General features: G+C 38.2%; 1 protein-coding gene across 23 annotated transcripts; it reads left to right on the top strand.

Annotated features, from left to right (window-relative positions):
• Positions 1-1,757: 1,757 nt before the first annotated feature.
• On the top strand, positions 1,758-25,139 carry dido1 (death inducer-obliterator 1). Of its 23 annotated transcripts, none has more exons than XM_079596982.1 (17): positions 1,758-1,930; positions 4,094-4,137; positions 6,303-6,416; positions 6,742-7,648; positions 10,892-11,234; positions 12,583-12,798; positions 13,190-13,403; positions 16,161-16,728; positions 17,296-17,455; positions 17,589-17,705; positions 17,797-17,904; positions 18,170-18,326; positions 18,444-18,930; positions 19,027-19,174; positions 19,275-19,364; positions 19,484-19,679; positions 20,736-25,139. In XM_079596982.1, the coding sequence occupies exons 3-17, from the start codon at positions 6,335-6,337 to the stop codon at positions 24,635-24,637; spliced, it is 7,695 nt and encodes a 2,564-aa protein (XP_079453108.1). In that variant the 5' UTR covers positions 1,758-1,930; positions 4,094-4,137; positions 6,303-6,334; the 3' UTR covers positions 24,638-25,139. The 23 variants fall into 23 exon arrangements, with proteins under 23 accessions (XP_079453108.1, XP_079453103.1, XP_079453122.1 ...); XM_079596977.1 differs by having other exon boundaries at positions 17,797-17,952; XM_079596996.1 differs by having other exon boundaries at positions 16,158-16,728; positions 17,797-17,952.
• The last annotated feature ends 2,539 nt before the right edge of the window (positions 25,140-27,678 follow it).

The raw sequence follows: 27,678 nt of genomic DNA, 5'->3' as shown, positions 1-27,678 counted from the left end.
CTTGTGAGATGTTAAACTTGAGTGTTACTTGGTTTGCCTTCAAGGGTGATTAAGACTATTCAGAATACGAGAGCGTCTTTAACGTTCTCTGCATATGATCAGAAATTGAATGTGTTTGAGCAATGGTGCACAAATTGAAACAAATTAAGTTATTTGTGTCATGGCTGAGGGCTCAGTCTACCAAAAGTATGGCTACCTCATGGGCACTATTTAAGGGCATTTTATTTCAGGACATATGTGCAGCAACAAGCTGGGCTTCGCCTCACACTTTTGTCCAATTTTATAGACTGAATTTCACAGAACCATAACTGGCTCATTCTTGTGTAAAAAACACCCATTCATGCGGTGTTTTTTTATATTATTCAAGAATTCCTCCTTGCAGTTGCACAGAGATATGCTGAGAATGAAGTGGAGAATGTTAGCAGCAATATATATTAGGGAGGCGTGAATCCTGCATCACTGTCGTGATTGGTCCGTCAACTGACAGATGTGGTGTAATTGGTAATTCCAGGATTAGTCACGCCTGAGGCATCTCCCATAGTGCAATACCTCACTTCTGTTCAGAGAACCGTGGTTAAGTACGTAACATAATGTTATTTTGATTAAAGATTATAATTTTAAAATAATAATGATGGCCACGGAAAAATTATTTATAATAAAATTGCTAATACTCCATAAAATATTAGTATGGTCAATCAATTTTGATTTCATGGTGACTTGAGCTGACAAACCTGCCAAAGATTCGGGTCTGTCCTCTGCACTTCTTCTCTGGTTTGGCCAAATATATACTTTATATATAGAAAGAAGAAAGATTGTGCACTGGTATTACTATGGATGGGAGAAAGTGCAATGCTGCTGTGCATTGGCTGCTTCAGCCTTTTTTAAATGCTATTTAAGCATGCGAATTTATGATACAACTGTTGTCGTCAGATTTCAATGGTGGTTTCAAATATGAAAAGTAATCATATAAGTTTGGTGAACAGCTTTGGAGAATTTGATGTTTCCCCATTCAAAGAGATAGGATCTGTCCTTGCATGTCTGAAATAGCTGCCAGAGAGGAGTTTCAAAGATGGCCGCTAAGCGAAATGACTTGCTAGAAAGGGACTTTGGTTTGGCTCAGCTACCAATTCAGACCAGAAGACTACAGCGGTTAGTCCAGACTGTTGAGAGAATCATCGGTACACCCCTTCCCACACTCCAAGATCTGGACTCATCCAGAGTGAGGAAAGTGGCTGGAAAAATCCTTCTGGACCTCTCACATCCAGACCACTTCTTCTTTGAACTGTTGCCGTCTGGTCGGCACTACAGAGCACTGAACACCTGAACAGCCATAAGAAAAGTTTCTTTCCTCAGGCCATCTACCTCATGAACCATTAAATGCCCCTACTTTCCAATAAGAACATGTGCAATACCCGACTCTATTTATAATTTTATTAGTTTAGGATATCATAGCCTACCTCTTATCCACATTCCTTTATAAAATTGTAGCCTATTTATCGGTAGCGCCTACATTGTCAATTGCCTTTTTTATTTGTATATATTTATTTTTCTTTTATTCTTATTACCCTTGTCTTAATTGTTGTCATTCTGACCGGGCACTGGAAGCTTCTGTCACCGAGATAAATCCCTTGTGAGTGTAAGCATATTGGCAATATAGGCCCAGAGCCATTGGCTCTGTATAGGCCTATTCTGATTCTGGTAACTAGAGGGCGCACTTCTGCATGTCAGATATTTGAGGGTGATGCAATTTCACCCCCACGACACTGCGTCGCTGTCCTACATTGTAACTTCAACTTCGAATGTGCTTCGTCTCACGCTAGTCTGGACTGGAGCACTACAGGCAAAAATTCGCCGCCATCATCAACAAGAAAAGAAAATGGAGGTCACACCGTTGCATTGACCGTACGCCAAACGACATTAATGCTAACAAGTAAGTATGCATTTCCAGTTGTAATGAGCACTAGTGCATGCTATTTTGCGGTTCATTTGTGCTTAATAAAGGCAGATATGCAGACACAGTTTGTCATATTTACATCAGTGAAACTCGCGCTCCAGTAATGGCGCCACGAGCCTCCGTATTTATTTGATACGATAAGAAAAGATTATTCCAGGTGGAGAAAACCAACCCGGGACAGAAGAGTAAACGGTTGTATTTTGATTAGCTAACAGCTGTTGCTATGCGAGTTTAAACGCATGTCTGTTTTATGAATTGGTAATCTTTGTTTAATTTTTATTTTTTTTTACAATTTTACTGTACGTTATTCTATAAACTGTTTATATATTGCTATATAACGTTACCCAATTGCATTATTTACGTCTTTAAAAAAATGTGATTGTTTTATGCAGTGAAGTTTTGATTTGTAGCTAACGTTACTGTGTCGACAAAGTGGGTGTGCGCGCTTCTCTGCACTAACGTAACGTTTAAGTTAATCTGGTGCACAATGTTTTTGTGCTTTTAAGTCTAATATATCGTAATGTTAAGTTCATGTATTTTTCTGCATGAATGGAAATAGCCCTTGCAGATAAGGATATGTGAGACATACTTTTAAAAGGTTGTTTTAATATTTAAAATATCTTATTCTTTAGCATTTATTGCATGTTTTTGAAATCTCTCTAAATTATTTTGTCATTTAAATGATAAAAATTACGTGTAGACGATAACAGCTTCTCACGTGGCAGCTCTCCGTGACCGAACCCCACCAGTGCTCTTACTAACTTACATGCGATTTGTAAACGAGTCGGTTCACGAAAGCAGTCTGTATGGTTCCCTCGCGACACTGGGGCACACTGAATAATATACATCTACAAAGCATGTTTACCAATAACATAATAATCAGCAACATACGGTACACAATATTTTATTGGAACGCCGGGACGTAGAAACCACGTGATGGCGTCATTGCCCGATGACGAAAAACGGCAGTAAGGGCTGTTCGAAAGAACCGATTCGCAGAAATGTTCGATTTAGCACCAGTACCACATGCAGTCCAATCAGAACAATATTCAGTAATATTCAACGCCATTTACACAGACTCTTGTGTATAAATCGCAGGAACAAAATAGCAGGAGTAAAATTATCTCTTGTGTAAGAGACACTGAAATGGAGGTCGTGCGCTAGCTATTAGCTAAAGCTAACGGGCAAGTAACAAATCTCAGTATTTAATCCTGGAAGAAGGCTATGGTTTCATCTCATTTGTCGCCTTTTCTTTACTACGCGTATGTGTATTTTACAGCTGGTAACGTTAGGGCTCAAAGTTTTGTGCTCGTGTCAGTTTTGTTGGCGTGTAACGTTAGCTACTTGTTACTGTGTGCGGCCATTGCAGAGCGCAGTTGTTTTTCTTATTTATTTAGTTCAAAACGACTAATGTAGTATGCAGGAATGTTGTATTCATAAATATACAACTCCTGAAAATGCATCCTCTTTTCTTAAATTAGGCCTACACTAGACAAGGGTCATTTATGGATCTCAGGCACGTTTAATAACTAAGTTAACCTTAGGCCTTGAGCACATTTGTAACGTACATTTTCTTTTCATTCTTATTTGTTGTTTTGTATTATGTCAATATTTTTGGTTAATGCATGACGTGCTTTTAGTAATACTTGCTTTTAACCTTAAGTCGGTTGGGTGTATTGCAGTAGTTGATGAATATTTTTGGTGTTTGTTTGAGCTAGTAAGGATTCAAATATATGGCAAATTTAGTTCTGTATATAATGTCCATTTGCTTATCGTATTCAGGTAAACTGGTTATTTTCGCAAATGTATTAACTGTAGTTTTTTTTAAATTGATTTAATAATGAGCTATTTGTCTCTCTTAGACATCTATCCAATGTTTTTTTTTACCAACAATGCAACATTATGTAACATAAACATAAGTATTTTTGTTCAGTTGATCTTGTGTTACAGTTGGTACATGGTTTGAGAGCTTATTTTTAAATTTTCTTGTATAACTTGGACTAAACTGGCTAACGTTAAATAGGAACATAGATTACATACAGAAAAAGTTATGTTGTGCTGAAAGGACAACCTAGCACATTAACATGAGAGGTCAAGTTTTCATTGCTAATTTTTAACTATTCTTTTCATTGTTTATAGATCAGTATCTTAAATAGAAGAGTTCCAGTCATCATAGCAAACAGGTACAGCATTTCACTACTGTTAGTATGAGAGACTGCATGTTTTTTGACTACTGAAGTCCTACTGTTACTATTTATTGTAGTGAGAATGGTTGACCGTAATTGTGTCCTGGAAACTTATAAATAGGACTTATGTCACTCTACCTCCATTGCCAATTAATGCATGTTAGAGAATGCAGGTGTCTTACAGCAGGTCTGGTTTTCTCTAGATTGCATTGTTAAAGATGTATACCGCGTTTATTAATCGTTTTTTAATCCAGCTCTTGCCATTTAAATGATCTTCATTGTGATATGCTGCATCATGCTGACTTCTATTAGCCTTAAACCAGATATATTTGATATTACTATCACGTCAAAAAAGTCTATCAAAGATGACATGCAATTGTATGAAACTCAAAATAATCAAAAGTAGTTTTTGCATAGTAATATGAAATTAATTCCTAGTGTGTAAACATGTCAAATGAATTCAACTGAATGATGAAATTCAATGCATTGACTGTAATTCAAAATTGCATTATAATTAGGCTACTAGAATACACCCAATGTAATAAATGTATTGCACTGTTGTATGAAACTTAAAAACACAATTTAATGTTTTTTTTAAAAAAGGTTTTCAGTAGTAATACAAACTTGTTATAAGCATGTCTACTTGAAAGAGAGTATTGATTAGTCCTTAGTCCTTTTCAGAAGTTTCAGGAAAAATATATATTCAAACTCAAAATGCACAAACTTTTTATGATGAAACCTTTGTCTATAAATTAAGTAGATATGTTTTCAACTGATCCTGCTTATTTTTTAAGAATAAAATAATTGTATGGAATATTTTCTACTACTATTCCACTGATGTGGTATTCCGTGTGTGTGTGTGTGTGTGTGTAAAACACACTTGAAAGAAGTCTTGTTCACCAAGGCTGCATTTGTAGTTAAAATAAAATATAGTTCAAAGTAGGGCTGTAACGATTAATCGCGATTAATCGCGATTAATCAAAATTCAAAATAAAAGTTTGTGTTTACATAATATATGTGTGTGTATTGTGTATAATTATTTTGTATATATAAATACATACACATGCATGTATATATTTGAGAAATATTTGCATTTATATACTGCATATATATTTTTATATGATTTATATTATATATAAATAGAACTATTTTATATATAAATAACACATTTTTATTAAATATATACATGCATGTGTGTGTATTTATATATACAAAATAATTATACACAATACACACACATTTATTATGTAAACACAAACTTTTATTTTGAATTTTGATTAATCGCGATTAATCGTTACAGCCCTAGTTCAAAGTGTAATATTATGAAATATTACAATTAAAATAATTGTTTCTATTTTAGTGTAATTTAAAATGTAATTTTTTTATTCATGCCATGGCAACACTGCTTTTTTTGATCAATTCAATGTTTCCTTGCTGAATAAAAGTATATCTTTAAAAATAAAAAAAACATTTGAACTTTAGTGTGTGTTTATATATGTTCAGTGTACCTATTTTACACAACATTTACACAATTCATAAACTTATTTAGTTTTACTGTATAATTGACAATGCTGAGAGTAAAATTTAGAATTTACATGTGGGAAATGGTAAATATTATTATTATTTTTTTTTTATATGCAATTGCAAAGTTGTGTATTTGGATGTGTTCTTTACTTTACCAGCATTTGTGTAATACGAGTCAGGGGGTGTCATTCTCTCAATTATACAGTTTGAACATGTTTTAGATATTAATTATATAGATATTTAGAAATATTTGTTTAATGTGATTTAGTTGAGAGAAGCCCAAGAAGATAAATAGTTTCCATCAGTGTCATGCTTTTGTTCTTGTCTAAATGGTTTAGAGAATATTTTACACGTCCTTAAATTTGTATATAGTGTATTTTAATTTGACTACACTCTGAATGCAATAGATCAAGGATGGAGCGCTTGTAGACATCTCAAGCATGTTAAATCCTTTTTGTTGTAGGCCTCATCAATACAATTTACTAAATGCATGCATGGCACATCCAAAGGAAAGACTCATTGGCACCTTCTACTAGGATTCCACAAGGCTTCGGCTGAGAAGACTATTCGCTTAGGAATTTGTAATACTATTTGGGAGTTGTGCTCTCCATTAAATCTTTTTTCTTTCTTAATTATAGATATTCTGTTTGAAAAATAGTGTCTCTCTGCTATGGAGGAGAGTGTGAGCCCTGAGCTGGCTCAAGCCCATGAGCCTGAGCCCAGCCAGGATCCTGTGGATACCAGTTCACAAGGTACCCACGGCCCACTCCACAATTGACTCCAATCAGATTGGAGTCAAATATCAAATTGGGAAATTATTGAAACAGGATGTAATCATTGAGATTTAAGAGTTCTGTGCATGCACTGGAAAATATTAAATGGTTAAAAGCTTTTTTTCAATGTGTGGTGTGGCGTCACACATCACCATATCAATTAACATGTTCTTACTGAAATTGCATCTGCATTTTGATTGATTTATCAGCTTGGATGTTCATATCACAGTTTTGTGAATAAAATTGCATATCTCTAGCATTTAAACATTTATTGTCAACTAATTTTGCTACGTTTCACACACAGAACCAACATCAGTTTTAGACGAAGTCAAAGATCAAAAAGACCAAGGTGATGTTAGTGAAGACAAAGTAGAGGACCCTGACAAATCCACAAAGCCCTTACGCGAGTTTAAGAAGACTTGGGGCTTTCGTCGGACTACCATTGCTAAGAGGGAAATCCCTGGAGAAATGGCAGCGGAGACTCCAGAGGGCAAGGGTGCCCCAGTGCGTCGTAGCGGCAGGCAGGCAAAGCGCACGGACAAACTGGAAGAGTTTCTGGTCACTGTGAAGCGAGGAAGAGGAACGGGCAGGAGAAGCTGTCCCTCACGACTCGAGGGAGGGGATCCTCCATCCCAGACCCCAACCGATGCTGAAACTGCTTCAGAGGCCAGCTTTGACGGAAATGCCGAAGCCAAATCAGAGGAACAGAAAGTGGCCTCGCCAGAGAAAAGGGGCCGGGGAAGGGCGAGGAGGGCAGTGACGCCTAAAGCAGGCGGAGACTCCGTGAGTGATGATGGCAGCTCTGAAAACGAAGATGAGGCTGAAAGTGAAGTAACGAAAGAGACTCAAGAACCCGTTGAGACTGAGGCCAGTGCTGAAGATGGAAAGGATGTGGAAGCAAAAAAGGAAGTAGCAGTGGATGTGGAGATGAAAGAAGAGGAAGATGTGGAGGAGGGTAATAAGAGCAAAGAAATGTCCCCAAATGAGTCCATAAATAGACGTCCTACCAGAGCAGTCAGTAAAGATTCTAAAAGAGACAATAAACCCAAAGTTGGAGTGAAGCTCCGCAAAGAGAAGAAAGAGAATGAGGACGAGGAGGATGATGATGATGATGGCGATGATGATGAGTCGTCGTCGTCCAGTGATTGCGACAGCGACGGTTATGACCCTAATGCACTTTACTGCATCTGCAGGCAGAAACACAACAAAAGGTACGTGTCTTTGTTAAAGGTGCATGAGATACTTTTTAGCTGACATGTTGTTTGCTGGATACTGGGTGAATTAAATTTGAACTGATGCATGTAGATTTAGCGGAAAAAGACTAAGAATTTTTTTTTTTGAGATGTAAATTATTTTAATAATATTTATATATAAAATGTATAATTTTATATTAAAGCTATAAAATATATATTTTTTTATACATATCCAAGTTATTATAAACATACGTATTATAAAATGACTAAGAAAATTAATGAAATAAATAATTGGTATATATATATGTAGTTTGTTAAATATTATACACTTTAGTGTTAATGTATCACTCACATAAAATAATGATATTTTTAAAGAGATTTTACAGAAGTTTACACAGTGAAGTATGTACTAAACGTAAGAAGAGCTCTTATGTGAGTGTCATCAGCAGAAGATTGAGAGCACAAAAGAACAAAACTCAAGTGTTTTTATACCCTGTAAGTTTGTGCACGTATCGCCTGGAGTATTTTAAACTAAATCATGAGTTTCACAGAAAGCCTAAACAGTCTTTATCAGGCCAAGGAGGAATCAATATAATGTGTGCTAGTAAGTGTTTTGCGTGCTAAAACTATTAGGTCTTGTGCAAGTTATTGGTGCCATGTACATCTTAAAACTGAACTGTATTGGCATTGCCCATAATAAGTATGAATTTGACACAGATGACATCTGTATTTGATTGACTTGTGCACCTGAGGGTGTGTTTTCACACAGCAGATATAGTTTGATCTACACAATTGTTTCATTCCAGTACAGACGTTTCCAATAGGGATGGGATTTTTTTATAAGCTCACGATTAGCAAATATACACAATAGGGGTGGGAATCTTTTACCATCTCACGATTCAATTCGATTCCGATTCTTGAGGCCACAATTCAATTCAAAATCGATTTTCGATTCAAAACGATTCGATTTTATCCATAATGTTTTCTAATCGGGTTTCTGATCATGATCTACTATCATCTGCTTTGCTATACAGAATGACAAACGGAGACATTAAAGTGTCTTTTTCACATTTATTAAGTTCAATTAAGTTCAATTCTCAGGGAAGTGCCTTTTATAAAAAACATTGTCTGGTTCTCAAAATAAGTTGGAACAAAAATAAAGTGCTTCTTATAATACAAAATAATTGAAAATAGATGCATTTCCCAGGAATGATGCAGTTTACCACAAATATCATGTAGAACACAACCGGTGAAGACAAAAAAAACATCTATATTTCTCAGACTCAGTAACTTAAAGAATAACAAGTTATGAAAATGAAGTGCTTCTTTCAAAATGAAAAATAGTACCCCTAAGCGATAGACCGAGTTTTTTTTTTTTTTTTTTTTGCGCTCTCGGAGTTGGCAGGGAGTTTCGTAAGCACTGCAGTGTGTGTTGGTCTGCAGCTGGCGGCTGACTGTACGTTCACACCGCCGCCGACTTGAGCTCCAAAAAAGCTATGGCCGCCCTGTCAAGGACGCTTGTCAAAAAGTACGGGGAATCTTGTTGACGCTTTGGCCGCTCTGACGTAGCAGCATTCACAATGTAAACAGAAAAAACAAGCAATGCATTCGGCAGTTTAGGATATCGCACAAGATTTGTCAACACAGAAAACATTTCATCACTGGGGAGTTTTTTTTACCGACACCATCGTATTCATTGATTTTGATTAATATGCGTGAGGGAGAGAGAGAGCAGACAGCGCTCGGGTGAGTGCGCGCGCGCGGCCGGGGCTCTATCTCTCGCTCTCTATCTCTCTGCTCGTTCTTATATGCCCTGTTAAACTGACAGGACTTAAAAACACATGCAAATGATACCTTCACTCTATGATGGTTAAACTGTGCAATTAATAATTTTTTCTCGGAACTAATGTTTTGGTAGGAACGAAAGATCTCCCTCTCATCCATATTTGCTTCCTCTTTGTTTTAGTGATTTGCCGCTCACGTTTAAAAACCGGCTGCGTGGTGACGTCCCGTATAGGCTAGTTACAAAAATGGAGGCGAACAGCCAGCTGATTATTTATTTAATCGATTCTTGGACATTTCAGATCGATTCTGAATCGTTGCAAATGAGAATCTAGATTCTTCTGTGAATCGATTTTTTTGCACACCCCTAATACACAAGCTTTCATTACATCTTGAGGTATTCTTTTAGTTAAAACCATTAAACAGTGTGTAAACAAAAAAATATACAGATCGAAAGCATTTAAGCCGAAGCAAACTGCGGCAGTTATCGTGCAGAACGTAGTACACTTGAGTCAGCATATGGTTATTGTGTTTATATTATTTCATGTTCATGTTGAGGAAAACGAATATCCACATGCTCAGGTGAAAGCTGGCTCCTCAGTCTGGTAACAATAAGGCTGGATGCAGAGAAAATGCGCTCCGCCATAAGACTCTGCAGGGACACGGATAACGGTGTGCTAAGCAAAGTTTCTTACAGCACTTAATGTTTTCTGTTCTTAAACCTGTCTCCCTCGACGAAACTTAAAGGAAGCATATATCTCTAATTTTGCTATCAGATAAGTTATCTTCACGGCTCACTCGTTGGTACAACTGCGCTTACCTGCTGTTGTGAATGTCTTTCCTCATTCGACTGGTGTTTGGATTTCATGTTTGTGATATGTATGATAAATCTGTTTCACCCGACAATGTTTCCATTTGATCAAAAGTAATTCCATTTTGTAAAGTCATTCAGTATAATTATTTTGATCGAAGGCGACACTTTTCTGTGATCAAATACAATCAACTTGTTAACCAGCTCCACAGCGCCACCCAGTGCATTTAGCAACATGTAGCGCAATTCAAATAGTTTATTTCATGCACACCCCTAATTTCCAATGATATATGACCTATATATGTATATGACCTTTTGTTGTTTTTATCGATTTCTATAATTATTGTATTATAAATTATCATGAGTATCAGCAGTATTATCTTTGTCAGATTGCAGAAAGTGTTTTAAGCCCAAATTGAAAGGGTGGAAATTGAGTATCCTGACAAGAATTATTGATACAGGTTCCACAATTCTGCATTGGTCCATCCATTTCTTTGTTAGTAGTTAATTTAACACTTGAATAATGTTATACACTGTCCTTAGCAGGCAAGATGCAAAAAAGTGATTGTCCTTTGCTTGCTTTCTGTTTTTGTCAGCAGAGGTTATGTCTCTTGTGGATTTAATGATTATTGAGGGTGTTTGGTCATTGTTTAAATCCTTGTGCATAGGTTCATGATCTGCTGCGATCGCTGCGAGGAGTGGTTTCATGGCGACTGCGTCGGCATCTCGGAGGCACGTGGCCGACTGATGGAGAGAAATGGAGAGGACTATGTCTGTCCAAACTGCTACACACAGAAGGGGCAGATTTCCAAGGCCGGCTCCTCAGCATCTGCAGAGAATGGCAAGCGGCCAGTAGCTGGCCTTCGTAAAACTGAGACCGGTCTCACTGCAGCATCTAGCACTTCTGCAGCCACCACAGAGGAGAAAACTTCTGATGACCTGGGTATCAAGGGCAGGATCGAGAAGGCTACCAATCCTAGTGGGAAAAAGAAAATAAAGATTTTCCAGCCGGTATGTCTACGTATGAAACACGAGTTTGAATACTGTACTTTTTTTCTTTTGATTTCATGGTGTTGAATAATACAGGTTCTGGATACAGTTATCAATACTTGGTGCTTCCATGCTAGAAATTCAACAGTTTTTCACAGGAGTTTATTATCAGTGACATTTTTAAAATGCTTAAGTTTAATGTAAAATTGCAACATCAATACACTTGATTCAGATTAATCATATACAACTGCTTTTTTTTGGTCAATATTTGGCATTTAGCAAATTTTACAGCCATCAAATCTGTGTGATTTTCAATGTTTCATTGTATAATATAAGCATGATTACCAGGTTTGGCCACAACATTTGTTTTAGCTAATGTTGGGAAAAAATCAAAAGGGAATCAGATGGCAGCGACAGGATTTGAGAACCACACTTTTTAGCGCCATTGCAAAGCATGAAAAATGTTTTTATTGGGTTTCATGTTGTTTTCTCAACTGAATACCTTTCCTGTTAATATAAAGGGGGGTTGTAACAACCAAATCACTTGAATTTCACCTCCTAAAGGCATCTAATTATGATATTAAGATATGGTAAGTTTTCTTTTTTTATGAATGTAATAATAAAGAGATTGCCTCATTAACATTAAACTAAAAGGTGTCTGTAAATGAGCCACACTTAAAATACATTTTGAAATCAACAATATGCTAAGACTAAATACTATTAAAGTCTAATAATTGATTCTAAATTATCTGATGTCATAATATTTGCTAATCTTTTTTGCTATCTTATGTATTATATTTATTAACAAGAATTGCTAAATTCTATGGTTTTTGTTTGAATTGTTATATTTTTTTATGCTGAAAAGTAAAAAAAAAAAAAAATCACTTAAATATTCACATGTCTTGTGACTTTGTTTGGGTTAGCATGTTAGCATGCTACTATTACTATTGCTGCGGTATATATCTGTTGAGTACCCAGATGAGCTACTTGAGTCGCCAAAATGTGCAGTATACAACTGAGCTTGTTGCTTTTGGATACTGTATTATGCAATGACTTGACCTTTTATTTCTAATGCCATGGATGACCTTGGAGTTAATATTAGCCTAAATTATCTTTGACTCATTTGATCAGGACACAGAATGTTAAGATATTTTTTTTTACACAATATTGAGTTTAAAATTTAAGCATTTTTAGCTAGATTCAGTAGATGGCAATGTATTGTCACATGACCACATTAAGTTCCATTTTTAAAACTGAGCGGAAACATACCGTTTAGCTTGCTTTAAAAAAAAAGTACGCTACAAATGGTGTAAAGTTACTGCCGTAATGTAGTGTCCACAGAGGTTTGACATCCCTGAGTTTTTAGCAGGTGACTGCAGTTGAGGGATCTTCCCTCCCAAAATGCATCGGCCCTGGCTGTGAGAGAGATGCCCTCCCTGACTCTGTCTACTGTGGGAACGACTGCATACTCAGACATGCTGCTGCCGCCATGAAGATCATCACCACGGATGGGAAAGACTCCAAACAGAAAGAGCGGGGCAAGCCCAAAATGCGGAAAAAGACCACAAATAAATCACCACCGAAGGTATTATTATAATAGCCACCTAATAATAATCATGCAATATTCCTTTTATGAAGGCTTTAATGGTAGGAAATTATTTTACACATGGGGTATGGCTGAATGACTGTTATATGAGGATACACTTACATTAGTGTTTAGGTGTGAATTGAAAAGTTTTTAATCCAGTAGTTGCTAATTCAGGTGCACGATAAATCAGGAGAACAGGTATTGTATTTTGCTCTTTTTCTATAAAGCTATAGGTCATTTAAATCTTTAATTCTCTATTTAAAAATAGATTTAGCTCTAAATGTAAAAATGATTGTTGCATTTTAGTAGTCAAATAGTTTTTCCTCAATGTCTTAAAAGCTATTTAATTTTTTTTTATGCTAAAAATGCTTTCTGTTCTGGTCTATAGAGGAGTTCTGGACCAGAAAGGAGGTCCTCTAACCAAGGTGAGGAGGAGGAGGAGTCAGAATCTGGGACTGAGGAAGAGGATGATGATGAAGACAAGCATGCAGAGGAGCATCCGCCGCCTCCAGCCATGTCATCCTGGTCCAGTGACCATAATTACATTGCAGTAACGCCAGAAAAGACTACACCCATATCAGCATCTGTGTTAAACAAAGCGTGTATGTATCTCTCTGAGGGTTTTCCACATTTTATTGACATGTCTCTACCAATGATCGGGGTGTTGAACTGTCAAGAACAACTGATTGAAATGGTTGCAGCCTAAGGGGATTCAAAGAATAGCAGCTCTTTTCTGGTGTAAATTGGACTGAAATTTAAATTACGTGCCTTTAAAGGATATTAGCGACAGAATTTTAGCACAGCTATAATTATGGTTTTAAGCTGGACACTCGGTGCTACATCTTTAATATTTTGTCAGTGTTTAAGTAACACTACAAGATGCTAATATTTAAAAAAAAATACCTGTATCAGGTCATTCAGAGATCCAGAACAGGTAAGTTTAAAATAATATAAATATGGTAAGTATTTATGATCTAAAACGCATAAAGACTGTATTTTACAGTCTATTTATAAGTACTTAATCTATCTAACTTTCTCCGGCACTAAAAAAAAGTGATCTAAAAATTTAGATCCTAGGGATCTGAGCCCAAACTGTAGTGCCTTGCCATGATATGCTTTTGTAAAGCTTTCTGATAAACATCTACAATGTATGTGCATGTGAATTTGAGTTTCTCAATGTGTGGAATACCATTGCCATTTATCTCCAATCTCTGCCGTCATCGGGGCAATAACTTCATCCGAAACGCTGTACTGACCGCACACCTGATCAGGTAGGTTTTGGTGTCTTTTTCTCCTGCCCTCCTCCCCGACTAAGAATAGAACATCTCTGATCACTTGGACATTTGACTACAGTCCTGTTACATAATAATGAAAACATGTAACTTTTTAACTAACAGCTTTTAGTTTGGTATTCCTTTGACTTGCATGCACTGCATTTATAAATCTTGAGTGGACAAAGTGGCATTCAAAATAAAGTGAAATTGCGGATAATACTCTGCTGCCCCTGTGCTTCAATTGTGAGAGAAGTCTGTTTATTGGATGACAACATGGGATGTCATGGCCTCTGCCTGCTTTTGGCCTTTATCAGCCTTCCGCTAAATGTCACAGTGTGTTTTGCAATAAGAAGCCTACAGTCCTTGGAGCCGGCCTGAGAGAAGAACTGTGGCGTTTCAGAAAAGTCCAAGAGCCCAGAGAGTAAGCTGATGTAATGAGGAACCGTAATGAAGAACAGCTGAGGACATCATTATCACCCCACTGCAGACAACGACAGAATTCACATGCCTCATTATTGCAGCACACAGGGATTTATGTCTAGCTTTGTTTATACATATACACAGAATGTAGAACAATGCTGATACTCTTGTCTTATTGCATATTTAAATATGAACAAATTACATATTGAGAGGTTAGTGTACTTGTTGAAAGCTGAATGCAGTTTGATGCAGAGATTGAATTTGGTTTTCTGCACTAGTAGGAATGATTGATTATTGGAAAGGGCAAGTTTTCAGTTTTCCATGTGCAAAAACAGGACACCTTAAGCTTAATGTGGGGTATGTTTGATACCTGAAATTATGAATTAGAAAATCAAAATTAATGCAAATCTTTTTTGCCTTTGTCCCAGCAGCTTTTTTAAAAATGGGTTTTTGTCTTATGAATGTGACAATAGTTTACATAACGTTGCCTTGGATTGTTTGTGTCTTCTGCTTTTAGTGTTGATCAAGATATGGAGAAATTTGTCTGATAAGAATAACACATGAATGGGATTACTCTGATGTTCTGTAGTACATTGTGTACCTTCACTTGAAAGTGCTTTTTAAGGATGCATTACTGCAATACAATTGAGCTTAGGTCCACTGTGGTTTATTGTGCACTGGTTTTATGTTCAGATCTCTAATCAAATTGACATGCTTTTTTGTTATGTAGCTGGTAAAATATTAATCCTTTATACCCCTGGTTTCACAGACAAGGCTTAAGCCTAGTGTCAGACTAAAATGCATGTTTGAACTGAAAGCATCTTGCACTGACATATCTTAACATGTTAGTGCTATAGTTTTCTCAAGATGCACACCAGTAATGTTTTTTTTTCCCAAGGCACTTTTATAAAAGCTATTTAAATGTCCTAACTAATGCCTAATCCTGGCTTAATCTAAACCTTGTCTATGAAACCAGGCCATAAAGCCCTTATGTAATGTTTCCTTGAATTATTACATCAGGATTTCCATTTTTATGCTTTATATATTCAATGTGGTGTATTGTTGCACTTTGACAGTACTTTCAACATTTTAATTCATGTAATTGACCCCCCCCCCCATATTTATTTGGGTTAGTGATTTAGAGGATATATAATGGAAAATTATTAAAAACAAGGCAGCAGTAAATATTAATTTGGCTCATGTGGTATGAACCTCAAATTTGCCATGTATATAAAAAGGTAAATTTACATACCAAATAATAGCTGCTATGTGCTCCAGATTGTGATAAAAAAAATGTATGCTCCATAGTCACTTGGTGATTAATAAATTGTTTAAAGAATATAATTAAATATATACAAATACATCTGACTACATCTGAGTCAGGTAGTCCTTAAACTAGCTTAAAGATGATTGTAAAATATTTTCTAAAATAAAGTTTACATGTTCAACATTTTCTTGTTTGTGTCTTTAATCCAATTCTTGAACTGGTAATGGTGGTCTTCATATTCAGTAACTTGAGAAAATTATTACAGTGTCAAGGCAAGGCACTACAATTGCGCGCATTTCACACAAATCAATTTTATTTTACCAAATGAAGAGCTATTTTGGAATAATTTTGCCATTTCTGCATTCATGAATCCTTTTATTCCTTTTGTTGTCCAGCAGCTCCCCAAAAAGACAAAGAAAAGGAGGGCAATGAAGAGGTCAAACCAGAGAAGGAGACGGCGTCCGCTGACAAGAAACCCCCAGCTACAAATGTTGCTCCCAAAGGTGGGAAGAAGTCTCCTGGCTCCAAGGGGACAAGGGCTGCTGCTGCCACCTCTCCTCTTCCCAAAGGCAAAACAAATGCAGCACCTTTGAGCAGTGGCAGAGAGTTAAGAAAACAGCCCATACCGCAGAGCAAATTGAAGAAGCCTGGACCTCCCCCACCACCAATTCCGGTTTTAACTCCTTCGGGCCCCCCTGGATCTCGCCACCATGCCTCTGGAGCTCTTCGTGTTGGCAAAAGCACCTTCACTATCCCAAAAAAACAGCCACAGGCAGGGCCAAAGGAGTCTGCAGAGCCTGGTCCCTCTCCTACCACTAGAACCCCACCTTCCCCTGTGTCATCCACCCAACACCCATTGCCTAAACCACCTCAGCCCGCTGCCACTAATGCTCCTCCACAGCCACCGCCCAACAACCAGATGAGATCCAACATCAGACGATCACTGACTGATATCCTGTATAAAAGGTGAGCGATGATTCAGAGGTAGAACGTTTACTTTACTGTGCTGATGATTTTTATCTCATGATCTATTGTAGCTTCTGTTAATATCTAACCTGATGTTAAACATAAATAAGAAACAAATACACATTAAAATGGAAAATCATTTAGATGAACTTCTAATTAAAGAAGGTTCTAATTAAATAATATTAAAGGTACACTATGTAACTTAAAGTGCCCTAGTGGTTAATTAACAATGCATGCTCTGTTTATGTGTATGACGGGTCACGCTGGTACTGGGTTACTCTAGTGTGGTTGTTGTCCTGTTCCGTCTAAAATAGTATGAATATAAACACTTATTTTAGGCGTACCATAGTGATTCGGGATAAGACAAAAACAGTTTGGAAGATGTATTCATGATGTATTCGCTCATCATATAAATTGTGTACATTTTCAACAAGTTACATGGTGCACCTTTACATCTTTTAATTGCCTTTTAAATGTTCTCCTGAATAGTGATTAAATATTTTATATAGAATGATTTTTAATGCCATTCCAATCATTTGCATATTTAAATTCATTATTGTGCCACAGAGTCAGTGACAGTGATGATCTCTCCATGTCTGAGAGCGAAGTGGGAAAGTTGGCCGTCAGCATTGAGAAGGAGATGTTTAACCTTTATTTAAACACTGATAACAAGTACAAGAACAAGTACAGGTCCCTTATGTTTAACCTGAAGGACCCCAAAAACAAGGTGAGTTACTTTTTTTTGTATGTTTACTAGAGACAATTATGATCAATTGTAATGTACATATGCATTTTAGTAGCTTTGTGAGATGTAACAATGCTGAGAGTTGTATTTTTTTTTTTACTTGGCTGTGTGGCAGGGCCTGTTCTATCGTGTGATTGGAGGCGAGATCAGTCCTTTTAGGTTGGTGAGACTGAGTCCAGATGAACTTCTTTCCAAGGAGATGTCAGACTGGAGAAAATCTGAGATCTCTGAGGTAAAACAAGATAGAATTTTTTTGGATGAACTCCGATAAAATTATGCTATTTTAATGCTCTTTGCTTAAACGTATGTACTTATTCCAAAAGAGTCTGGAGTTAAGTGGGAGATCCCAGCCCAAAAGTGGATCTAGACAGGAGGGTGCTCCCCCAGATGTAGACATGGAGGAAGCTCCTCCTCCTATGTCTGATGGAGATGTATGTATGCCTGCCACTTCCCAATCTCCCTACTTGGCTTCTGCTGCTGTAAGTGCTGGCTTTCTTGCTTTCCTGTTCTCTTTTCTTCCACACACCTCTCTATATCCTGCTCTCATTTCGTTTTCCTAAAGCGACTCCCTGAATGCATAATTTGTTCTCATACCTGCCAACTTGATCTTATTTTGTCTTTTCTTTCACATGGATGAGAATAGTATAATATTGTTCATTGACCCTCTCATTCTATGTTTGTCCTTGTTTTGTGCAGGACTCCCAAGAGGACACACGGTCTACTTCTGCACAGCAAGCACCAGTCTCTGCTGGTAAAGGCAGCTCAATGCCAGATATCTTCAGTATTATGCTGAAAGACACTACAGCAGAGCATAGGGCTCATCTCTTTGACCTGAACTGCAAGATCTGTACAGGTGGGACTATCACCAAATATAAAGTCACATACCCTTAAGCCTACTACTAGTTATATTATATACACCTATGATCTGTCTAACAGCTAATAATTAATTTACATGCTGCTCATTTTTCAGGCCAAAAGTCTGCAGATGATGAACCACCATCTAAAAAAAACAAAATGTCTGCGCCTAAAAAGCCAGAGCCGTCTTTTAAGTCTAAACCAGATCCACGACCATCCAAATCCCCTGCTGATCTCCCTCAAGTTTCCTCTCTTTCTGGTGTTGAAATGCCTTTACCTGATTCTACATCTGCGATGGAGGATTCAAGCGGTGTATTTCCTGTGGTTCAGCCCCCAGTCACTGCTGCTGTACCAGCAGTCTCTTCCGTTACAATAACTCGAAGGGATCCTCGTACTGCTGGTCACCGGTCATCTGTGCCTCACATAGTCCCTGATATTCCTGCTATGCCAGCAATTATTCCTGTCTCGGTTGAACCTGTGGTTGTAGAAGCAAAAGGCCCTTTGCCTATGCCCCCTCCTGCCCCAGCATCTCTAGCCAGACCTGTGATGCCAAAACCAGCCTCTTCACAAGATCTGCGCAATTATGGCTCAAGTACTACCAGGTGCAGCATATTTGACATTTAGTGTAAAATTATTTTCTTTCTACATTATACTTTTAGTAAGTAGTAATATTTGTAAATCTGTTGTATTTGCATCAGTGTTTCAGAGCCCACTCCTGAGGGTGAAACCGCTTTGTTCTTGTCTGGACAAGAGATGATGTGGAAAGGATTCATAAACATGCACTCTGTTGCCAAGTTTGTCACAAAAGCCTACATGGTATCAGGATCATTTGAGCATATTAAGGAGGTTTGTTTTCTAAAGAATTTCTTAGGGTCTTCATAGTAGGTTGTTGGGTTAAAGTTGAGTTATTGATTCATTTTAACAACTGCTTTTATTTTATTTGCAGGACTTGCCTGACACCATTCATATTGGCGGTAGAATATCACCACACACTGTTTGGGATTATGTGGGAAAGTTGAAGACTTCGCTGTCAAAAGTATGAAAAGAAAAAACAATTTGACACTAGAATCAAAATCAGAACTTAGTCAACCCAATTTAAATGGTACTTCACTTTATTCATGTGCAATGTAGTGATTTCAGATTTTCTTTTTTCAGGAACTGAGTCTCATTCGTTTCCATCCAGCGACTGAAGAGGAGGAGGTGGCATATGTTTCTCTGTTTTCTTATTTCAGTAGCCGTAAGCGGTTTGGAGTAGTGGCAAACAGCAACAAACGCATTAAAGACCTTTACCTCATCCCTCTGAGCTCAAAAGACCCACTTCCTGCGAAGCTTCTGCCATTTGATGGACCAGGTAAGCATGTACAAGGATACTATAAAATCTATTTTTTTAAAGAATCATCTTAGTGTCTTCCCCAGACTTTTAATAAAAAAACTGTTTTTGTTAACATAAGGTAAGCATGATTAAATTCTGTCTGTATTTTAACTCTTTATTCTGTAAATGGAAAGCTTGTTCCACAATTTACAAAATGGAAAACAATTCTTGGCCATTTCAAACGTGCAACAAAATGTAACTCATACAATGAGTTTCTTCCAGACAAAGTTGTTTGTGTGCTAATTTTGGTGTGTTTTCAATTCTGTCTGCAAGTTGTCATGTATTTTATGACTTTCTAATAAAATATATCATGAATCCAAGTTCGATTCTTATCCTTATTTTTTCAGGTTCATATTTAATTTTAAGAACAAGTGTTTAATAATGGAGTTGCTCAAAGTGACTACCTATAAATGTAATATATAACTTAAGGCAGCGTAAACTTAAAATGACACTTCAAAATGAAAGTGCTCTACCATTTATGCTGTCCGCTGTTGGACTAGCTGGAATATCATGGCAACCATGGTAAGTTATATTCTGGACATCATCCTGTCTTATAAGGAAAACAAGTAAATCGTCTGACCTACCCAAGGAATGATTATGATCCTGAGACAAATTGCATAAAATTTAGTTGATTAGAATTGTCATTATTGGCACAAGTTTGCCAGAGGAAGAAACATGAGCAGTGTTGTTAATAATGAAAGGCTGTTCTATCTATGGATTTTATATAATTAAGAGCTTTTATGGTGTGTAAGGGAATATTTATGCTGAATTATAACAAAGCTTGTGTGGTAATTACTAATTTAATGTATCACAAGGATAATTTGGATGGTACAATAAAAAAAACTAACTTAAGAATAAGTTTGGTATAGGTAAGTTTTAACTGTTCATGTTACCAGTTTGTATTGTGTGGAACAAGCTCTCTTAATGTGTATTTCTTACCTCTTAACATTATATAGGTGTTATATCCCAAAGATCCCTTGATCATAGATCTATAGAAAACTTATTTGTGAAATAATGTTTCATCATTTTTTGCAGGTCTTGAACCAGCTCGTCCCAATCTCCTCCTAGGGTTGTTAATTTGCCAGAAGGACAAGAAGCGTCCTGGGGCCCCTCTAGAGAATGAGGAGAAACGTTCCAAAACTCTAAGAGATGATGAGACAGGCCTTCCAAAACCATCCATTATTGCTAAATCTGAAATAAAACAGGACAAAGTTCTTCGATCTAGTCTGGATGCCATAAGCACAACTCCCCCAGGCACCCCTCCACCCTTCAGTGCCCCTGAGGCTTTAAGTTCTATCTCTTCTGTGTTTTCCATACTCTCCTCTGTGAAAGCACCTGGTGTCAGCACTAGCACTGGCAGTAATTCTCCATCCTCCAATGTCTCTGCACCATCTACAGCCACTCCACTTCAGACTATCCTGAAAACACTTTTTGGTAAGAAGAAGCAAGATTCTGATGTCTCGTTATCACCTTCAGATCAAAGTGCTGTAGATGTCTCTGTCCCCATGCTGGATCCAATTGTACAGCAGTTTGCAGTGACCAAGGGTAGAGAAGTAGAAGTACAGGACGATAGACCATATGATCCTGAAGAAGAATATGACCCAGCTGTTGGCTACGGTACAGAAAATACCCATAATACAGCAAAAGTATCTGCTGTCATTAAGCAAACAGAGGTCACCTCTATTATAGATGATGTTGCTTATGACCCTGAGGATGACTCTCTTTTTAACGATGCTGGGGTTGATCCAGGTTCTAAAAAAATAACTGAGCATCAAAAAGTGCTTGAAGACAAACAAATTGAGGAACAGAAGCACGAGGAAGCAGCTCATCAGCAAACACCAGAGACCTTGATTTCTCAGCCTGTTACTTCTCTGTTAGCTAACAGTCAATTGCTGCAGCTTGGTAAAAAGGTTGAAGAGTTGGTGGCAAAGAGTTCAGCTGCTCCACTTATTAACCAGAGAAGAGACCCAAGGCAGAGTAGAGACCCTAGACAGGCAGCTGCAAATAGAAGACAGACTTCTGACTCCACAGAGACAGAGGAGGAATCTCCTGTTACTACAGATAAAACATTTCCACAAGAAGCTACAGTGATAGAGACATCACTAAAACAAACTTGCACAGCTGCTGACACACAAACTGCACAGCTGGACTCTACTGAAGATACATCAGTAGAGGACACAACCGCAGATATTCCCCTATTGCAAGTTACTGCCACCTTGGATTCAGTGCAGCCTGCCATCCTGCACCCAGAAGCATCTCAGTCTGAGGAAGAAGGTGATGAGGAAGCAAGCAAGAGTGAAGTGGTGCCTTTTCTTGATCTAGAGAGCACTGAAGTTTCTATTCCGTTACTAGGAGAAAAGATTGACCCAGAGTTAGTGGAAAGCTACATGGAAAACGAACCTGAAGAGGAACACAAAACAAAGGATGATCCTATTGAATCTGAGATTAAAAGTTTTGAGGAGGTTTGGCCTAATTCTGCCAGTATTTTGAAACCCGATTCATCCATTGGACAGTCTATTTTAAAAGCTGACCCAGTTTCATCCATTGGGCAGCCTATTGAGACCACTGCGATCACATATTATAACATTTCAACTATCAGTACTTTATCTACATCTGTACACTCAGGAGTGCCACAAGATGTCATCCAAGACAACTCATCTTATATGGATTCTCACAGTTCCCATATACAGCATATACCAACAACAAACCCTGCTAACATTCCACCTCCAATGTCTTTTCCTCCTCCAATTGGGCCTCCACCTATTCTTGGTCCACCTCCCATGCAGGGCCCACCACCAATGACTGTTCCACCACCCATGCATCTCCCTCCGCCAATGCAGATTCCCTCAATGCAAGGTCCACCTCCTCCACGTGGGGATAATGATCATTCTCAATATCCACTACCTGCATCATATCCACCTTTCCAGAATCAGTGGGGTAGCAGTTCTCAGTTTGATGCTGCTCCAAGAGGTCCACCACCTCCAAATTTTACCCCAAGAGGACCACCTCCATTCCAACCAATTGGTCAGAGAGGTCCTCCTCCTCCTCAGATCTTTGATAATTCTATGAATTCAATGCCCCCTCAGCATATTGGACCAAGAGGCCCACATCCAGGGCCTCCACTACCCAGGCCACCCCCTCCCAGCTTTGATGGACAAAGGTTTAATGGGCCTCCACCCCCCTTTAGCTTCTCTGCACCTAGGGGCCCACCTCCACCATTCCCCAGTCCCCCTCCAAATCCTTTTGGTAATAGAGCTCCAACACCATCCCACTTCCCAGGGCCAAGAGGCCCACCTCCGCATCATAATATTGGGGATCATGGCCCGCCATCTAACATGTCAAGAGGACCTGGTGATCATTTTGAAGATGGTGGGAACTCTTATCATCAGGGAATAGAGAAGCCCCAGATACCCTCACACGGGCCTCCTTTTAGGGGACCACCACCAAACCACTTTGATGGACGAAGAGGACCTTCTGGTCCTACAGGTGAAATGTCAGGACAGCGATTTCCACCTCAAAACCAATTCCGTGGTTCACCTCAACACAGGGGATCATTTGAGGAACCACGGGGAACTTCATCTCAAGACTTTGAAAGGCACCGGGGACCATCAGTTCAGCAGTTTGGTGGCCCAAGAGGTCCACCAGTAGGACATTATGATAAGGAAGCTGGTGGCCCGCCAGCACGATTTAACTACAATGATGATTGTAGCCCAAGTGACGTTAGAGATGTTAGAGATGTTAGACCTGTTCGTGGACCTCTGCTTCCAACACCACCTGAAGGTCCCATACCAATACAGGGTCGTATAGGTGGACACAGCCCAGACACCCACCGTGATGACCACTGGAGACGTCACTCACCTGAAATGAGGAGGCGAAGCAGTTCCAGCAGAGACAGTGCAGAGCCACATAACCGTCCAAGTAGATTTGACGGTGGTTTGCGTGACAGGGATGCCCCCTTAAGAATGTCTGAAGAGAGGCAGCGTGACTTGTCTGAGGATAGGAGGAGAGACAGAGACAGAGAAGGTGGACATGGTGGAAGATCGTGGGGCTGGAACAGGGAACATGAGCATGAAAGGGGCCGAGAAAGGGATCGTGAAAGAGACCGGAGCAGGGAAAGAGAAAGGGAGCGGGGTCGCAGCAGGGAAAGGGAAGGAGAACACAGTAGGGAGAGGGATCGCAGAGAGTCTGACCGATACGGAGATGGAGACAAGAGGAGAGACCGTGATCGAGACCGAGACCGTGGCAGGGAGAGAGATCAAGACCGAAGAGACCATGACCGAGACAGGGAGAGAGATCAAGACCGAAAAGACCCTGACCGAGACAGGGAGAGAGATCAAGACCGAAAAGACCATGACCGAGACAGGGAGAGAGAGAGAGATCAAGACCGAAAAGACCATGACCGAGACAGGGAGAGAGATCAAGACCGAAAAGACCATGACCGAGACAGGGAGAGAGAGAGAGATCAAGACCGAAAAGACCATGACCGAGACAGGGAGAGAGAGAGAGATCAAGACCGAAAAGACCATGACCGAGACAGGGAGAGAGACCATGACCGAAAAGACCATGACCGAGACAGGGAGAGAGATCAAGACCGAAAAGATCATGACCGAGACAGGGAGAGAGATCAAGACCGGAAAGACCATGACCGAGAAAGGGAGAGAGATCAAGATCGAAAAGACCATGACCGAGCAAAGAACAGAGATCGAGACCGTGACCGAGATAGAGACAGGAGAAGAGAACGCTCAAGGAGTCGGGATCGAGAACGTGGAAAAGACCGTGAGAGAAGAGATCGGGACAGAGAACGGGATAAAGACAGAGGCAAGGAAAAAGACAGAGATAGACGGGACAGAAGCAGGAGCAGAGAAAAGAAAGAGGAAAGAAAAGAAAGATCTGACAACTCAAGGGCAAAGTCTACAGAATCTGAAAACCCATCATGAATGTCATTCATCTTGACTGTTGACTGACACATTTTTTGTTTCTTTCTAAATTTGCATGGGTTTGAACGTTGCGTTTGAAAGTCCCTTTTGTACTTTCCTTGCTGAATATTTTATGCTTTTTACTTTCAAGTCCTTGTTGTTAATAACATCTTCAGGTGTACTTCTTGTGGTGATAATTTTGTCAGCACAACATACACTCTCCCTGTACTGCTATTTTAATGAAAACTATGGAAAACTTCACAGATCTTCACAGATAAAAAAAAAACAAGACATGTAAATATGTATGTTTGTGTATATACAGGTATGTTTTTAACTACTTTTTTTCTAAATAGAGAAGTCATAAGCCATATAGCTTTAAAATTGTTTAAAGGAAAATGTCTTCAAAAGGTCTTTATATGGTAAAAGCTTAACCACAGTTTCATGAATATGTCTGAAGGCTATTGTTATTGATTGACCTGAAGGCACTCCAAATGTTAATTTCATTTGTTCAATAAATTCTGTGATTGTAAAACATACTTTTGTTTTCTTTTAAGATTTTGAGAAGTTTTAAATAGTTTAGATTCAAACATTTTATACATGGTTAACTTGTATGTAGGTTCGATTGTAGGCTATGGATTAAAATAACTTGCTCTTTAATTTGTTCTAAATTGAGTATGTCAAGCAGGACCTATTTCAATTCTTTGCAAATTTGTTAGAATTTAACTGTCAGGATTTTCCATAATAATTAAGATTAGGTGTATTTTAGTATCAGGTAAAGATGATGTTAAGCCATTTTGCTACCTCATGCAAGCCACTGAATTAGACTGCTTCTATTCCTTCAACTATATGGCCTCTCGCTATAAATTTCATAATCCTAAACTGACTGTCTTAATCTCACTTATTTTTATAGGACAAGTATTTCAGTATACATGGTCAATTTATGACATTTAAAGCAACTTGCAGTTTAAATTTACTTGAGAACTAAAGTAAAACTTAAAGGGTTAGTTACCCCAAAAATTTAAATTCTGTCGTTTACCCTCATGTCGTTCCAAACCTGTAAGACTTTTGTTCGTCTTCGGAACAAATGAAGATAATTTTAATGAAATCAGAGAGATTTCTGTCCCTCCATTGATGGTCTACAGAACTACCACTTTGATGCTTCAAAAAGTATGTGAAGAGATTGAAAACTAATCCATATGAATTGAGCGGTTTAGTCCAAATTTTCCAAAGAGATGTGATCGCTTTATATGACAAACGCACTGAATTTAGGCTTTTATTCACATATTAACAGTCATCACACACATTATGGTAAAAGGAAGCTCAACCATGCTTCATAAGTCAAGCCAATGTAACCTGCAACGAAGCTGCTGAAAAATCCCCACCAATAACACACAGATCAAGATCAGGTACACCAATACTATTAATATAAAATATGAATATGATTTATTGAACAATAATAGTTAATGAACAATAAGCCATTACACAAGAATACAAAGTTTGTAGAATAGCAAACAGACAAGCCAACAATTCAGCCAAAGTACAAAGGTTAAATAAAAATATAAAGTTATAAAACTTAACTTTGCCATTGGTCAAAACTATTTGATCAGGAACCAATAACATAACAAATAACACTATTTATATTGCATTTTCATGTATGGTCACCAAATACTGCTATATGAAAATATTACTTCCTCTAAAACAAGGAGCTAAAGCATTATGGGACCACTCATATCAGCCTGCTAGATGCAAAGCAGAAGGAGGAAGCAGCCAAAGACTGGAAATTCTGTGACACCCAGTGCAGATCCTTTGGAGAGCGCCGTGGCAGAAGCAGCTTTCACAGGAACTTCTGGGGTGGCCAAGAGAGGAATTCTGACATGACATGCTGCTCTTACATTCCTCTTAATGTTTTATTCTGTGACCTGAAACAAACAAGGTTATAGTCCTAGATTACTTTTAGAAGAAAACATTTTTTAAATCATTAACGTGAATATATCTTCAAAATCATTTGTAGCTAATATTAGGCACATTATCTTAAACCATTCATGTCGAAGGATTTTCCTCAAATAAATACGTGGTCTTCGGCTTTCCTTTAGGAGGGATCGAATCAAGAGGCAGCCTTCTGTGCAGAACGATAGAAGTGAGTCAGATTATTACCTTAAACTTTACCCCTGCTGTCTTTGTATTAAGCTGTAAGATTAGACTATTCTATATAATGTAATGTATGGTCAGAAAATCAGGAAAAATTATTGTATTATCTAGATGATCTATCTTTTATAAAGCTACTTGGCTCAGGTGTTACTTTTTCCTCGTTTCTTTGTTTTGTATGATTTATGGGGATCCCCAAAACCCCACAGATCTTTACATGGTGAGGGATGCTCCAAGACCATGATATATTGGTCAGTCCAGCAGCTCAATGATCTCTGAAACTTTTAGGCCCCCTATTAGCAAGGATTAATAGGCCGACCTCTAATGGGAAGGGTGCAGGATTGGCAGCCTGGAAGAAAGATCATTTTTATATGAAGGTGTTGCCATTATCATATTTAAATTTGAAAACAGTGGAAAAACAGCATAGCGAGTGTTACAATGTAGATGTATTTCATGTTCTGCGGCTTTCTGGCAATTTTCACTGCCACCTGATCAACCAAAAACATTTTTTTTTTTTTACATTTCTAATAGGGATGCACCGAATCCAGATTTTTGCTGGTTAAGATTCTGCTGAAACCGAATACCAAATCCTACTCCCACTCCTATCCTCAGTCCATTAACACAGTAAACACATCAATGAAGTAAACAACGTCCACAGCAGTGGATTTTTCATTTTATTATATTTTAACTGTAAAAAAATAAAAAAAATAATGCATTTTAACAGTGGTGATGTTGTATTGTTTAGGGTTCTTGCCACCACGAGACAAATCGTCATTGCAAATTAAACATGTAGCTCGACTTGAATTGCCTTCTTTTGACTTAAAGTACTGCCAAACAACACCACCTTTTCTGCTCATGAGTTCTATTTTCACTTTCTCACAGTCTACGTCATTCGAACGGTCCACCTACTGTAACGA

This window comes from Phoxinus phoxinus (genome assembly GCF_949152265.1).
Source record: "Phoxinus phoxinus genome assembly, chromosome: 22".
Taxonomy (NCBI): domain Eukaryota; kingdom Metazoa; phylum Chordata; class Actinopteri; order Cypriniformes; family Leuciscidae; genus Phoxinus; species Phoxinus phoxinus.
This window is presented reverse-complemented; position numbering and strand designations above follow the sequence as displayed.

Bases quoted from the DNA above. Each gene is read 5' to 3' on its own strand.
- dido1 (XM_079596975.1), top strand. From the start codon at position 6,335: ATGGAGGAGAGTGTGAGCCCTGAGCTGGCTCAAGCCCATGAGCCTGAG. The intron at 6,417-6,741 runs GTACCCACGGCC...TTTCACACACAG, and splicing joins TGTGGATACCAGTTCACAAG to AACCAACATCAGTTTTAGAC. The intron at 12,799-13,189 runs GTATTATTATAA...TCTGGTCTATAG, and splicing joins CAAATAAATCACCACCGAAG to AGGAGTTCTGGACCAGAAAG.